The sequence below is a fragment of the Anarrhichthys ocellatus genome, unplaced genomic scaffold (genome assembly GCF_004355925.1).
Source record: "Anarrhichthys ocellatus isolate YVR2014 unplaced genomic scaffold, GSC_Weel_1.0 scaffold2, whole genome shotgun sequence".
NCBI lineage: Eukaryota > Metazoa > Chordata > Actinopteri > Perciformes > Anarhichadidae > Anarrhichthys > Anarrhichthys ocellatus.
This window is the reverse complement of record NW_022280032.1, coordinates 15241456-15258473: the sequence shown is the minus strand read 5'-3', so window position 1 is coordinate 15258473 and position 17018 is coordinate 15241456. Positions and strand designations below refer to the sequence as shown.

Genomic DNA, 17018 nt, shown 5'->3' with positions numbered 1-17018 from the left:
CACACACACACACACACACACACACACACACACACACACACACACACGCCTCCCAGGGTTATAGTTTCAGTTTGACATCACGCAGACAACAATGAGTGGTCAGGTGATGTCATCACAGCAATTTCATCTCTGATATCAGAGATCAGAGGAAAATCACGGGAATTCCTGAACCTCCCGAGGTGGGGTGGTTTAGTTTCACTTTCAGTTTGACAGTCCAAAAACTCACCTTCAGGCATTTTCATGCACTTATACTTTGAATTTAATTCAACAGTGTCATTGCCACTTTCAACACAGACTTACAGAAATGACATATGAAGCCATTAAGACATCTGCATCACCATAAAGTCGTCTTAAAAACCTCTTCCTCAAAAGTAGTCCGTCTCCTGTCCCGTAGAGTAACAGAAGGTCACGCGGGGTTAAACATCTGGGCCTGTTCATCGACAAAAGTCTCACTTTGCTGAATGTTCTTTAAGTGAGCTCAAGAAGAAAATCACTAACCTACCCCACCTGCTCGAGTGTGTAGTCAATCTGTCAGGATCTCATGAGCACCGCGGGTCACATATGCTGTTCTACCTTCTCCGGGGTCATCAACTGTCATCCCGAACATAAAGTGCTCCCCGCGTAGCTCTGTTACGCAAACTCCTTGCTCACCACCGAGCGGGCGGAGCCTGAGCAGAACTCATCAGACACACCCTCTTATTTGGGCTTTTATCTCCCAAGGGAGCACACGCACAGCTGGAGTGAATCCTCAACTCAACGTGTAGAAACAGAAGGAGTAACAGGTGACATGAACACCAGTTCAATGAAAGAACATGCAAAGCATCCAACGAAAACTACAGAAATGTGAACGCACCATCTGTGAAAACGTTGTTTTATTTGTGCGTGAGATGCATGTGAATGTGCTGATGTGGGTACACGCTAAGATTAGCCAAGACTAAGACTGCCTCACTGATGTTAATGATTGACAGAGAAAAGCAGACCTGCTAACGGAAGACACAGTCTTTTAGCTGCTCTCATTCAATCTCTCTCACTCACACACACGAGCCCATAAGCCATCGCTCGCCTTAATGGAACCGGTAGCTCTGATCACCGTCGCCAATATCAACATCGCCCTCCTTGTAAAAACACCCTCACTGCCGTAGTTCTCAAGCACAAACAGGAAGGGAATTATCCTGAATCTTCCATCTTGTGGCCAAACATTTAGCTTCCCTTTTCCCTCACTGTAAATAAATCGACCTGGTACACGGCGCTGCCCGCTCCGGCTGGAGCCGCGCTCCTCACGGCCTCCTCTAACCAAATAAACAGCAGCTGTGCGGAGAGACGCTGGAACTGCTTTCACCGCTGCCGCGCCCGCTACCGGGAGACCGGAGGAAGGCAAGACAGACAGACGTGCCATCTCTTCTCAAACTAGGCCAAGTCAGCAGCTGATTAATAATCCACACATACATATGGAGATGAATAGCTAAATTAATCATCGATAGTGATGCCGTCGCCTTCCCGGAGCCACTTGTTGTCGGTGGGGCTCACACAGAGCTGGTCTTTGTGCAGATAGAGAGGCGGGATGAGGACACAATCGATTCATTTTACATATTTCACCCGAACACAGCGATGAAGCATTTGTCAACTTGTTGTCTAAGTTGTATTTTTTTTTTTTTTAAAGTTCTGTACACACAAATGATCTTGCCCCAATAGCTGTGTCTGATGTTGTTATTGTACAGTAATAACCGACATTTTTTATTTGCACCTGTGAAAAACATTACATACAACCACGATGAGGTCACGCAACGTGCATATCAGACAAAAGTAAATAAGCCCACAGCAAGGTGATACATCAGCTCATTTAAAGGTGAACAGAGTCCGCTTCCTGCTACCACTGTTCAAATACTCAACTCAGAGACCGACTCTGGCCGCCGTGTCATCTTTCAAGTCGGTGACCTATTCCATCCAAAAGTCCTCATAATCTTTGCATGGCCGTTCCCTCTTTTGACGAATGAGCACTATACAGCGCGTCTGTGTTATTTATAGCTCGCCACCTCCAGCCTGGGAAATTAACAGTTCGTTTTGAAACCCTAGAGCCCCGCCTGGACAGAGAGGATAATCTTACATGACAGCGTACGGAGGGTGCAAGTACAGAGTAGCGAGAGGGGTGATGGGAGGAGAGGGTGGCTGAGGGCGAGGGGCTACTTTTACTACATGCCAGGGGCAGAGAAAACCACAGGGAGGGAGGGGTCCACCTGGAAACTGAAAAATGTACATGGAAATCAATAAGGAAAATGCTTTTTCCTAGCTAGCGCAGCTGCATGGCTCTGATAACTACCGTGAATGGACATCTTTTACCTGAAAAACAAGTCCACCACTTCAAAACACACGATGCAAGAAGCAGGGCACATGAATGGCCGTCTTCCACAACATGCATTCTGCTCTCCATTAAAATTCCTAATTGGTTAAAGAATCCATACTGGCAGAGCCACAAGCCCACTGCAGAGATAATAGATTTTTAATGGAGCAATGATGGTAAGGAGACCCTCTCTAGGGAGGTATCACGGTCGAATACTGAGACTCCAAGACCCCCCCGCCCTCCAATGACATCATCCTCATAAACAGCATCCAAACATTAGTTTTGAACGGCAGCTGAGGAATCACTTCTACTCTCTGAGGCCAATGAAACACAAGTAAGTGAGGACCATCAGCTATTCTTATGACGTCTATCAATTCAGCGACACATCTAGTATCCAAGTACCCAAAACTGAATGAAACTGTGAACAGAGAATCTTAAGAGAAAATCCCTCAATAAACAATTCCTCCACCCCACATTTTCTCCCTTACAAACATTTATATAAAGAGTTTCTGTGTGCATCTGTGTATATGTGCATGCTTAAACAAGCTGCTCTTAAAGGCACTGGACTACAAGTGACCTCCCCCCTCCCCCTCCCCCCACTGGGTCAGCCTTTCAGCTTCTCGGGTTGGGTGAGATGGTGGAGGCAGCAGCAGAGACACACAAAGGCCTGCCATGAGGCTTATCATCACACACCAAACACCCTGAAATCATCAGTGGTGGTGTTTTTATTTTACAATCACAGTAATGAGTGAATCTTCACTCCAGTTGTTTCAGTTTGTGAGTGCATGTGAAAACACTCTATTGTGGGTCACATGACCCTAAGCTGCCAGTCAACCTGTAGAAGATCCCACCAAATGTTCAGTTCCTTCTCCAAAGAAGAAATAATTCAAACCTACCTCCCTAACATAAACACGTAGGAACAATAACCACATTGAGACAGAAATATGACACCACGGGCGTTTAGAACGGCTCTCTATAAGCCTCACCTTAGGATTGGGCGACATGCAACATTTTTATTTTGTTCAAATACCTTGTTATCGACATTGTAGGGGTTGACCATTGGTGTTTCCACAAAATATTTACACAGTGAGATTTTTGATAAATAGTAACAATTAATGTGGATATTGGAGCTGCCCTCTGAAAGTTGGGGACCCCCCCCCCCCCCGGGTCTATGAAGAACTCTGTGTTCTTGTAAACAATTTGACTCTATCGATATGAATGGTGATGAACACCCACAAAGCACGGTAAACGAGACAGGTCAGAGCTTCAAGTGGGGTGGGTTGTTGACAATGAGGACAGGCCGCCCGGTTGCCAGTCGCACTTGGAGCATTACATCAAATGACATCACTTAACGGTCATGCAGCCTTTAAAACCAGGAGGCCAACACTTACGGCACTCATCAAAAATGTAAGATGATATCTACTCTCATATTACAATATCGATATCATTGCCTAGCCCTACTTTCACTATGCCACCGGGTACAATCCAAGTCCCCGGGAAGAGCGCCAGCAAAGCCTACATAGTGGCCAAATGGTGGAATTACAATTTCCTGGTCCGTCACGTGATGCCAAAAATACCTTTTCCGATGGACTAACATAGGGAATGACACATTGGTAACTCAGGGGATTTTTTTTCTTCTTAGGTAAATAAACTTCCCATTCATTAGGTCGTTGCAGTTGAAAGTTATCTGGATCCCTTTAACATATTAAATACCGCTAAAACAAAAACAAAGCATACGCAAGAGCATATACTAAGCATAAAGATCATAAGCCGTCTATGAGTCTCAAACGGACACATTCACCTAATTAAAACCCTCTGGGTAAAAACTGTACACAAAGTTGTCCTTTTTATAAATTCTTGGTAACCAGAAGAGTCACACTTATTTTGGCAAGCAGCTGGGCACCACCCTGGCTACAGCTGTTCAGAGAAAGGGACTAGAGCTTAACATCACACCTCCAGCACTGGCTGCTACTTCTCCAGCTGCTTTCCAGCTGCCTAAACTCTGGCCTGTATTCTGAACAATGCCGCTGATTTGATGAACAAATTCACACGACCAACGCTGGACCTCCTCCATCCTATGTGATCGTGGAAACACTACATGGTTGTACATGGTACTCATCAGCTTTGGTCAGCAACAGTGATGTTGTTGTGGATAAAAAGGGGAGACTCGCACAGCAGTCAGTTACAATCACAAGCCAATAAGACAACAATGAACCCAAACGTTTCTTTGCTTTGTTTCCTAAGAAGGCCCTAACTTAAATGTTACTATCTCACGTGATGAAAACGATGAATTCTGCCAAAGATTTTGCGTCAGCTTGGGATGGGTGAATTGTTTCCTCTCTAGTATAACAGCCCATATGGTCATATTTTCAGTGGCTGGAAAACTTGAGCCGTCTTTGCCATCTTTTCCCTTTTTTAAACTCACTAAACGGATTAAACAGCGAGCTTCCATAGTAGAAATAAGTCAAAGTCAGCTTTATAAATGCCTTGTAATGGAATCTAACTTCCGCAGTGATACATTCAGTTGTTAGTCAGTGTGACGGGGCGTCACCCTAACGTACTTGTGTCTGTGTGGCCACTATCGGCAACAGCAGCAGCAGCCTCACACTCAACACTGTCTTTACAATGACCAAAAAAATACATGCGACGGAAAGTGAAATCCCCCACTATTGCTGCCTACATTTGCATGCCTTCGGTTTCCTTTTCACACTGAGATGATGGGGGGAAATCCGCGGCGCTGTGAGGTTGTTTTTTTTTCCTCCATAACCCAAGTTAACGCTACAAACTCAAGGGGATACTGTTGTATCAAAACTGATGAACCGAGGTGGATGCAACATTCAATGGCACACGTTACATGTAGCCAAACCACGAGTTGTAGAGCTCGACAGATGAAGGTGAATTAAAACGCAGTGATAGCTTAGCTACACTGTGGACCGCAATCTCCAGCGGTGCTGCCCTCCTAAAATAAATTGCATTTTAAAGCGGTGCCATTAGACAAAACAGTCGCTGCCAACATATTTCGGACACAGGAATGTGCACCGCATACTTACAACAAGCAGAGGTCTAATTAGCTACAAGAGCGACGTTTCGTCTACCGGAGAAGAAGAAGAAAAAAAAAAATCTTCCAACTCTGTTGCCTCTCCGCTGTAATCAGGACACAGAATATATTCTTGGTCCGCTTCCCGCCGTCTTCGGATATCTACACCTTATTATATCCGATTAAAGTGTTCAATTTTCAGGAGCTACAATGCACCGAGGCATTCATTGGTTCTGGGTAAAAAAAAAAAACGAGCCCGCGTTGAACAATGTGCTTCCACAGAGAGCAGAGGGGATGAGGAGTGAGGAGCCCACGCCCAGCTCTATCACACAGAGAACCGCCCCGGTCACCATGCATGTTACTGCTGCGTTCACAGACCGTCGGAAATGTGGGCTACTCCGTGGGGAAGACCAGCTGACTCCCCAGTATTTACCTTACTTATTAATCCGAGTTGAACGCTTGAAACTCTTCAAATTTCTCAATGCTGTGTTCATGTTTTATTACATCACCGTAGAACCAGCAGTAGGCAGGATTTTGAAAATAGGTCACGAGTCCAAATTTCCCCAGCACAAAATCATCCACCTGAGAAAACAAACCACCAACCAAACAACATTTTGTTGAGAGTTTTTACATTTCCCTAATCTTATTTTATCGTGGCCTAATTGTCGTTTTTAAAGCCTTTCTCTTCGTTGAAAAGCATGCACTTCTGGTGAAGAATATTGTAATATATTACAGATACATTTCCTTAATGTCCATGCTAGGGCGTGAGGAGCAGTTAGTTGTTATTTAGTATGCCTTATAGATAATTCTCTTTATCATGACACTGCATCAAAAAGTAGCTATGTGCATTATAGTGTTTAATTTAGATAAACAGCCATTAAAAAAAAATGTTGGTTCAGATAATCCTTTCGAGTTTAGAGAAATTATAATGGCGACCACACGAATTTGAAAGCATACGTTTCCAAAAGCAGAGCTTCCAAATGAGCATTTGAAGGTAGCACCAGACCAGGGTATGCGGGTTAAGTTTATTGTAGTAGAAACATAGACTGAGGCTCACAAATTCATAATAGATAATAGTAACAATCACAGACTTGAAGCATTTCTATATAATATACAATAGGATCCCCATTAGCTAAGCGTTAACCTCAAGAGTTCCACTTTTTATACACTTGCACTACATATCCCAGGGTGCCACTCGGTGCCGTATCCAGGAAGTCGTCTGTGGTTGTCAGGCAAACCTCTGCTTGTAAGCAAAGTGCACAGTCTGTAAAATGTGTAGATGCGTTTTGTCTGCATTTTCCTGCAACAGGTAAATCTATATTTTTAGATAAATCTACTATGTATTCTAATGAAAGCACCGTTCAATATCGTTGGTATTAGCTCGTTTAGAGAGGAATATTTATTTGCATCCCGCATTGTGTCAACATCTAAGCATCGCTGTTCAGGCTACATCGTTTTCTAAGTAGTTAGTTAGCTAGTGTCGACATTATTATTAACTCTTTATTATAAAGTTATTCGAGCGTGTTGGTAAGTCACTTCCATATTTTTCATTTCAGGTAGCCGTGAGAGATGAGTTGCTGTCATGCGCCTGCGACCGGGGAGGTCCGGCCCGGCGCAGCACGGGTCCTAGTGACTGAGCTGAGTGGATCAGGCCACATCAACCCAACCCCTGCCCCGAAACCGCGTGAGGACTATGAAACAGCAGTGGACCTTTACCTCTCTCAAGAGAAGCTGGTAAATTCGCCCATGTCCTCCTAAAGGACAGTCAGTGTTCATCCCCACTGATACACCAAGTTCTCTATTGTCTTACACTAGGTTGGTCAGTAGCAGTAGGGAGGGTCTGCGTGGAGACTGGGGTTGAGGGCTTACATTGCACATGTCAACGTGGAGATAACATCTACTGTATGCATCCTCCCTTTGTTATGTGTGTATTCCGATGACATAATTCTGTTATTGCCCTCTCTCGTGGCCAATGAAGTGCTCTATGAACAGTATAGAGAAAAGGCAGCACATGCTGTGCAGATTGCTGTTTCAAAGTGAGGTGGGCAGACAGAATTATTTCACATCGCAGACTTCACGTCATTTGTTACATCAAAGTCATAGGTGTATGTCTAAGGTATGTGAATGATGATGATGAAACTAAAAGACAAAATCCAGTACAGTATATGCTGTTCATTTCCGTCTCTCACAGGAATCGCTGTGTGGAACTCGGGATCTCTCTAATATGACCTCGCTGGAGATCTACGTAGACACACAAGAAAACACGCTGGGTAACTTTGGTAAGATGTACAGTATCTCAAGGCATTTACAAATATTAATCAACTATTTCAACCCATATTGCACAGGTACAAAGGTGTATGTGTACTCATTAGGGCTCACTGCTTGTTGTTTGTAATGGTTTTATTATTTATATCTAGTGTTCTTTTGGTGTACGACAATGATTCATAGTTAGATGCTTATAATGACGACACATACAATCACCAACCAGAACTAGGCAAGAGACAAATAAAGACATTGCTGTGACGCATGCAACGTATCCGTACTAGATTTCCTCTCAGGTGTGCCAACCTCAGTGGGGGATGACCGAGCTGATAATGGTGAAGGAACACTTCATTAGGCTCACCTTCGTCCTCAGAAAATTCTAGATTGCACAACGAGTGCAGGCATGACAGAGCAGGGTCTGTGCATGTGTGAGTCATGCTTAGGTGCTCCTACTTTTTTGCTAATTGTGGTGGAACGCCTGATGAGGTGAATTTGGAGGTAAACCAGGAGGCTAGTTTGAAACCCAATGAATAATCACTCCACTGTTACATGACAGTGAGAGCGATGGCTTTTTTTTTTTCTGATCATCTTGCAGGTGCCTACTTGCCCAAGCTGCAGAAGCTCAAAATGAACAACAGCGCCGTGAAGTCAGTGAGGTAAGCCTTACGTTACGTAACACAAAACACATCTTGTTTTCTTCCTGCTTTGTGTTCTTGAAAAGCAACCTGTTCCTGGGGGAACACACACAATCACACTCATATTACGTTGACATGACCTCATGGAATACTACAGATTTTCAAGAAGCTGCTAATCCCAAAACCAACAATAAAATGCGGCGTCGAACAAAACTGAATATGTTCCACTGTCTTGTCACTGTATCAACCACTTCATGTTTAGCTTATGCTTAGAAACAAAGCAAGCAGATCCAGGTCTTTCCAAAAAGGGAAATGTAACCGAGAGCAGTGATGAACGCATGGGGATTACTGTCGTGCTTTACGCTGTTCACATGTGGGCTGGAAGACACTCTTTAGCGAGAGGTCTTGGAGGCCATAAAAAGACAGTGCTTTGGGACAGAATAGCAGTTTAGAAGTCACAAAAAAAGTGTAGCATGGTTTCAGTGCAGATGTAGGGCTCTGCTCTGCTTCTGTCAAGGTTTTCCAATGGGGACTGCAAATACAGTTTTTCTGTATGGACGATGCATGTTACTGCTTGTACACCACAGATGTGGTGTTCAGTACAGTCTTAGAGCTAGATACACATGGAGAACAGGTTCACCCACTTGTCTCACAATAGGACACAGAGGGGTTTGTGGCATATCAGCTTTCAGATTTGTCATGAAATATACACAGTTTCTCCTGAAGTGTCCCACCACTTTCATTGTAGCCACAGCTGTGTCATCAGAATAGCATAGAGAAAAAAAGCAATAAACCTCCAGGATGAGACACACACATTGTAAATTGTCCTCACAACAGGACAGGTGGAGAATTTTTACCCGAGAGACTTGCTGAGGGACAAGAGAGTACAAACAGAAAGATAGGAAGCTGTCTGCTCCACCCTGAGAGTAGCGGAGCAGAGCCAGCCGGACGTGCACTGCCTCTGATCAGAGCATTTCCTGCTCTGGGCTGTGGGAGCTGTAGTGGAGAGGATGTTACGGGATTTTGATGCACTGGCTGAGACTCTGCTGGAAGGGTCAGAGCAGGGGTGTGTTGTAGAGACAAGTGAGTGGCAGTGGAGAGACCTGCATATTGGGGAAGAGAAAAGAGAATATAGCTTCAGTAGCCAAGAGACTGGATAGCCTTTCCCATGATTCACTGGGTCGTGTAAATCCCTTTCCTGCCTCAAAATCAAGTTTGTGCTTTTTTTTTTGTCTCCTCAGAGACCTGGGAACCACCCTCTCCCAGCTGCAGGTGCTGTGGATGTCTCGCTGCTCCCTGCAAGACCTAGATGGCATTTGTACTTTCACTTCCCTCAAGGTAGAGTTTGCAGGTGACAAATGGCTCTGTGTTGGGGTAAAAATCACAAGTGCATCACAAGTGCCACGCTTTCCTCACTTCCTCGTTCCTAAGTTTAGAATGTGTATAAAGATTAAAAGAAACAAAATTAAGACATCCTTGGACAAATTTCTCAAATTTGATTTTAGATTTGTGTCTTAACTTGAACATAATTTCCATTTGTCATGTTGCACTAGTGACACATTTCCCCACAAGTTAAACAAAGAAGACTGCAGGTAATTTCCATATATATATATATATATATATATATATATATATATATATATATATACAGCAAATATTGCAAATTCCTAAGTAATGATGATGAGGTTGATTAGCGATCAGAGTTCTTGTGAGTCTCTGTGAGAAAGGAAGATACCTCATCTGTCTTTCTGACTCCCTATGTGTCCCCCCCATCCACAGTATTTCTGTATCATTGACTTAATTAACATTCCGTCTGCTAGTTTTTCAATTTGTCTAATCACACATTTTCTACCGCTCTACCAATCGCTACCAGGCTGTATGTGCAACCTCTCTCCATTGCAGGAGTTGTACGTGGCCTATAACAATGTGTCAGACCTGAGTCAGGTGGGCATGCTGGAGAACCTGCAGCTGTTAGATCTGGAAGCAAATGACGTGGATGACCTCGTCCAGATTCAGTATCTGGGGTTGTGTGGCAAACTCCACACGCTCAGCTTGGAAGGAAACCCTGTGTGTGCGCACCCAAACCCCACTGCCATCCAGGTAGGGTAATGCTCTGCTGATGTCGTTTCTACCACAAAACACAATATTATTACAGTTGTCGCCACCTGTAAAAAGAGTTGGCACTTGAATAAGGGAACAGAGACCCGTTGAACCCCAAATTTCTTTCACCAGACCCATCTTCATGTCCTTTTCAGGCTCCTTGTTTGCACTTTGTGATTCAGCAGACACAGATATTGTGTCTATAGACATGTTGCTGATGTCCTTATCCAGATTAATATCTAACAACAGAATACACTAAAAGAGCTGGATCATTGCCACCTGAAGTAACCAACACCAAGTGGCGCAAGGGTCAGAGTCACAGCAGTCTGACAAAAGATATACGAAAAAAATAAAAAATAGAGGACGGTTGAAGCTGAATGAAAAGCTTGAGCAAGGAGCCGGGCAGAGTTCCTCAAAAAAGAGTGTTGTATTCAGTTGGTGTCGCAAAAGCAAGCTTGCGAAAGCAACTTGTGATAATGATGGAGGCATCATTCGGTTAGTTGTCTCTCCCGGGCTAGTAGGCTGTCAGCCTTCACGGCTTTGTCAGATAATGACTGAAATGTAATTAGCATGCGCTGAGATCATCAAAGTATCCGTGTGATCTCACCGCTCTGCATCTGGGTCTTCAATGCACCAGATAGGACCCTGAGAGAGCAGGAGGCATCCAAATAGTAAAACATAAGTCATCATGACACAGACAGAATGTTTTATCACTAGATTGCAGAGCTATTTGATCTCTTTGAAAACTGGCCAGTACATTTGTATTTGGTGGGTGAAGCAGCTCACCATGGACCTCTTCAGTGATACTGAATGTAGCTGGATATACAAAGTGGAAGCTGCGTTTCCACCTTCTGCTGATTCGAGACACAGTGTGCTGTGAGTTTTTTGGGCCACTGTGAATGTGTTTATTTACACCCACTAGCAGAGCATTAATTAGGAATCTGGGGCAATGAGGGTAGAAGCTGAGCTGAATATGCATTAGGCCTGTGCTTTGTAGTGGCTGAGGGGTTCTTGGGTTTGCTCTCTTGCCAAACTATCACTCCTCTTGCTCCCTCTCTTTCCATCAAACACACAAACACACACATCCGCTCACTTCCTCTCACCCAGCCCTCATTCTCCTCCTCTTTTCTCTTTCGTTTCCACCCTGCCAGCCCTTCACTCTCGTTTTCATTCTCTGCATCGGTGTGGTTTGGTGAAGGGCAGGGGTGCCCAGCTCTAATTTGATCACTCAGTACCTCAGGGATTTGCTGGACTCTCTTTCTCTCAAAGTAAAGTTCCACAAATTGCCATAACGGTCAAAATGGATGTAAATAACAAAGGTTAGCTAATATGCATTTTATTGCTGTGACGCTAGTAACTATTGGCACATTTAGAACTGTCCTATGTTTGAACTGTTAGTGTATCACTGATTTGGTTGACTGCATAAATCAATACTCACTTTCTTTTTTTAATGTGCATCAAAATGATTGACAACATATCCTGGCTCTTTATCATCATCATCATATGCATCTTATGGCCCCTAATAGGTAGTTATGCATTACTTAGCATAGCTTAGCTCCAGTATACTGCTCCAGTATACTGGAGCTATAATGTGTAACAGTTGCATTTTTCTCTGGAATCAATCGGAGCACCAAATGTCATTAGGTGGATCAGTCTGTATCAAGCACTCATCTGACTAGTCTGTTCATTAAATTAGTCTTTTATATAATTGTCACTAGCACATAAACGGAAACCAATCAATGACCACAGCCGGAACATGTGCATAAGTAATGTTTTTCATACTGAATGCAATCCTAAAAAGCACTGTTACATAATGAACTCGTGGCTTTTAGTACAAATAATGCTACATGCCATTAAGATAAATATTTAATCTGCATAAAACACTGGATCAAGCTCATTTAGCGAGCTGGTGGAAGTCATGTAAACACTACACACACACCTTTGCACACTCAAATGTCATACTCTCATGCATATATTTGGTTTGATACGTCACAGGTTATGCATGATGATTGATTATGATTATGAGTACTAAGTTACATAGTGTACACTGCTGTGCATACTTTTAAGTCACCGTTTCTAATAATACTCCTTCAAACACCTGCCTGTCCTCCACATTCACTCTGCCTCTCTCTTTCCGATGCTTCCTCCCTTCCACCCAGACGGCAGACTATAGTTATCGGGCTGCAGTGAGGGAGTTGGTCCCTCAGCTGCGTTACCTAGACGATTTAAAGGTGGAGGAGGACGGGCTGAGCTCCAGCAGCACCGTGGGAGAGGACTTGGCCATTCTCAGAAACTCCATCAGAGACTGCAACTCCTCTCAGGCAGCTACTGAAGACGGTGTGTGTGTGTGTGTGTCCATGTTGTTTTGAGTGATTCGATGCGGTTAATTACAGCTGTGTATTTAAGGGGCCTCTCACTTTGTTGTTTTTGTAGCGGGTACAGCAGACAGTGCATGTCCTTACAGCCGACCTGGCTCAGCCAGGCGCCCTGCTTCCAGCCGCTCCTGCGTCCGGCCCCTCTCGTCAGCAGGCTCCAGACCCCATCCTGGCTCCAGACCCATGTCAGCGACCAGGCCTGGATTTCTCTCCCCTCCTGGATCTCGACCTGGTTCTGCAGACTCTGATCTGGCAACAGTAGAAGCAGAAGCCAGCATCCTTACGCATGGTTAGGCGCACCGGTGGCTGCTTTTCAAACTGATGTTTCTCAACAATCTCAACATTTCATCTCTAAATTTTATTTTGTTTAAGCGCCAGTTCCTTTTTTTTTTCCTCATGAGCATCACCTTGGGCGGATCAACTTTGTAATCTTTACTCAACAGTGCCGCCAAGAGGACGTTCTTTTGTGTTGTACTCACTGAAATCCTCCTATCCGTTGCTTTTTGAAGGAGCTGGCAAGATTCTCTTCTGTGGAAACCCAGTCCAGGCTGTTCGAGCAAGGCGAGAAATGTTGAGGGTAGGTGGTGTGTGTGGGAATAAGGAACAACAAAATTCCTTTAATTTGTGAATGTGAAAAAAACATCCTGTTCATGCAAACACAGACAAGTATTAATGAGATATCAAATTAATCGAAACCAGTCTATGATTTCTTGCACGCTGTGTCCCATACGGCGGAGGATTTAGTGTCAACTGAGAGGCACACCAAGCTTTATGGGCTTTGGCAGGGGCCATTATGGCTGACTGACACCACCAGCTCATCTCTTTAATGTCATGTCAGTATAAACAGAGGGAGCTAATTATCTGCAGGTGGACAGAAACCTGAGAGGACAGGCACGGTGGTGGGAGGACACGGGGGATGGAGATGTGTTAAGGGTGTAACAGTGTCAGACTGTCTTGACAGATGGGGCTCTCGCTGCCAACGCCATGTTATCTGTCATACTGGCATAAACACACCTCTGCTGTCACTCTGCCTTCCTCTTACCTTCCCCTCCTGTTCCGTCTGCTCGGGTTTGCTCTCGCTGTCTGTCTGACCACTACTCTAGCATCTATCCATAATTAATGTACTCAGCTCTTAGACCTCTGTTCTGTTTTGTTTCCTGGTTTCCTCGGCCACCCCTCATTCTCTTTCTCCCTCTCATAGACAGCACCTACCAGATCTACTTTCACCCCCCGTGACCTTCCCATCCATATACCAGAACACACATACGACATTGAGGAGACTGATGTTAGGGAATGCATTGATGTTGTCGCGGAGCTTAGAGCTTGGAGGGAGCAGCACAGCAGGTACTAACTTTTTACACACCTCACTGCTTTTTTCTTAAGCTGGAAATACGCTAAATGATGTAAAGACTGGTTTCATGGATAGCAATTTATATATAATTCCATTTCCAACCCATTAGGACTCAGAGAGTCAAGAATTTTATTTGCATTCTTCTAGCCAGCCTGGCTTCCTCTGCAGACCATAGGGGGATGAAACCCAACATCTTTCGACATTGTTTTTCAGGCGTCTCCAGGCCATAGAGACAGAAAGATTGCCACAGGTCCTGGCTATTTGTCACAGTGATGAAGAAAAGGGGGGAGATGATGACGAAGAAGAAGACGGCTTTAGTGGCGTAAGGAAGCACAGTAGTGATGAAGAACATGGAGCGGAGATGCATGGTGACAGCCGAGATACTGCCTCACCAGATTCCTCTTTCCAGGTTCTTTCCCCAGGTAAATACTCACTGGATAAACATACTTGCTGTTGCCTATAAAAAAAAAGCTTTATTTATATATAAAGCTTTTAAAATCATTTTGTTTTGTTTTCAGCCCTGCGTCACAGAGAAGCCTTGGCCCCTGGGGTGGCTGGACTCTCCCTGTCCTCAGACACCACACTGTCCCCTTCTCCCCCCACCAGTGCCATGCTAACAACTGGAAATCACAAGCCACCAGGGCTCCGTGCACGTAGGCTTCGACTCAGCCAGACCAACTCAGAACATTTATCTGATTTCAGCAGAGTAGGGCGCTCGCCTAGGACAGGTACAACTGCTGGAGACACAGACCTGAAACTCCAGAGGGTCCAGCAGTTCGCTACGACCAACAAGCCTCTTTTGCCCAAGCTTGCATACGTACCCCGCCCACCTCCAACAAGTGCCCTTGGTAAAGGGCTCATGGGTTCATGGTATGGCATTATTAAAGGTTATTTTTTATATACCAATGCGTATGTATTTATACAGTATAAAAACAATAGAGTTAACTGTTTGCTGTTTAAAGCATCTGTATCTTGTTTGAATTGATTCTAATTAATTAAACTTGGAATTAAACTGGTGATTTAAATACAATTCATGAGTGAAGGTTTGAAAAACATCTTCATGTTTTTTTCCCCCAAATGCTCAATGTGTCATTAAGTTTTTAATTGATTGAGTGACTAGTAGTTAATTCGTACTGGTAATAGTTTAAATTTAAACTTAATTGTTCACGTCGGGTGTTACTAAAGAAAGGTTCTTTGTCTTTCAGTGCAGAGATGGACTTATCCAGTCAACGATCTGGCAGCAAGCAGCTTCAAATCCCTCCAATGTCCAAACTCCTGGACAGACCAGCGATTACTCGTCCTCACACAGCCAGAGCAGCTCTACAGAAACATCACCAGCACCACACAAACCAGCCCTGCAGAGGGAGCTCACACCCAGACTGACACCAGAGTGGGCAGATGCTTGACTGTCTGGCTAGCGTTCTCTGTATGATCCGTGTGACATTCCCTTCAGAACAGACTGATAGCATGAAGGCCATTAAGGGTCATTCACACCTATACTTTGAGATGGGTTGGAAACACCGGTATTTGGACATATGATGCTCTCTTTGTCTGTCTTTTTTTAATAAAGATCTGTAAGGTATAGAAAGCATTCTCAGAAATGTTGGGACTGACCAACACACCAGTGCTGTAACATGAGTGATGGAGTCATTAATATGAGTAACAGTGTAATCAGAGGACTTGCTATATGCTGAGATTGTCCCTCTTAAGCTACTGAGTTGCTGGTTTTCTGGTGGCTGCTCTATGGATGAAAAATAAAGAGAGATGTAATACCTCACATTTGCATTTCTCAGGTTGAAACATTCAATTAATATAACTTAAATGCTACATTGTGTTTTGCCCAATTAAAACAGCTTTTTATATTCTCTTTTTAATTGAAACTGAGCTGTAAAGTTGATGAAAGGCAAAGGCTTTGAGATGCGGTTTCCTGCAGTGACTGTGATTGTTTTGACATTCATGGTGTAATAGGCACATCTCGCCACTTGAAGGCGCTATCTATAAACGTTAAATCAAAAACTCATTCCATTGTTTCAATCACCTTGGTCAAACAATCCTAGAAATCCACCACCTTGCAACATAAGAGTCATTCCCTTTGTTGCCTGTCTGTCCACATCCAAGGCAGCACTGGTTGTGTGATTTATGATGTACATACAATCAGTAAGCATGCAAACCTTGGCCCTGCTCACTGCTAATACAATTGAACATGTTTCATGATCTATTGACTGATACACAGCATGAGTACTGGAGTTGAACAAATCAAGTGTGTTTAAAGCTTATATGTTCTAACTGTGACATATCCTGTTGTTTCCCTAGAGCTACGGTAAATTACCCATCCATTGCACCATGAAGGACACTCACAGACTGATTTTGTCCTGAAGGCACACTTATGATGAGGACCAGAGAGGCAGCCACATCTAATACCTTATTAGTTCTCAAAGGACATATATTGTTGCATGTGGCATGTTTTGAAGGTGTCGCACTGATCTTAACATGGACGTTTCCACACTTGCTCTGCCTTTTTTCATGAATACCTGACGTGAGCTCACGCACACACCTAGACACACGCATTGCCATATTTCTGTCAGCTGTGCTTCAGTTCTGTGCACAGAAACAGGATGTAAATAAATGAGTCAAAGTAACAAGGCACAGGCAGCAATTCAACCTTGAGAGCCCTGCTAATACTCTTCACCCACACTGATGGATTGGAAGATTTACACATGTCAGGCATAGGAATGCATGATGTGTGTGTCTATAGCCACTCAACTATGCGACGGCTCTTGTGTAACATGTTAGCACATTTCTTATGTTCTTTCCATCACGTTGCTGTACCATCTTCAATAATCCTCCGACAGGGCTGCTTCATTTGTGGCATTACTCGGCCCCCTCGCTCTCTGGTGTTGTCAGCCACTCTCATCTCACT

At 44.0% G+C, this 17018-nt stretch overlaps 2 protein-coding genes across 2 annotated transcripts in view; one reads left to right on the top strand and one right to left on the bottom strand.

Moving 5' to 3' along the window:
• Window positions 1–5677, bottom strand: part of hrasa (HRas proto-oncogene, GTPase a) — a 14929-nt gene extending 9252 nt beyond the window's left edge. The window contains exon 1 of the mRNA XM_031858346.1: window positions 5389–5677. The gene's annotated coding sequence lies outside the window, so the exon portion shown is untranslated. The remainder of the gene's footprint in view (window positions 1–5388) is intronic.
• A 923-nt stretch (window positions 5678–6600) lies between these two features.
• lrrc56 (leucine rich repeat containing 56) lies at window positions 6601–16064 on the top strand. The gene is made up of 13 exons (XM_031856812.1): window positions 6601–6684; window positions 6932–7109; window positions 7567–7654; window positions 8233–8293; window positions 9514–9610; window positions 10175–10372; window positions 12532–12709; window positions 12806–13036; window positions 13257–13324; window positions 13949–14091; window positions 14312–14520; window positions 14617–14968; window positions 15304–16064. Exons 2-13 carry the CDS (start codon window positions 6945–6947, stop codon window positions 15479–15481), a joined length of 1968 nt encoding a protein of 655 aa, XP_031712672.1. The 5' UTR covers window positions 6601–6684; window positions 6932–6944; the 3' UTR covers window positions 15482–16064.
• Window positions 16065–17018: the final 954 nt, after the last annotated feature.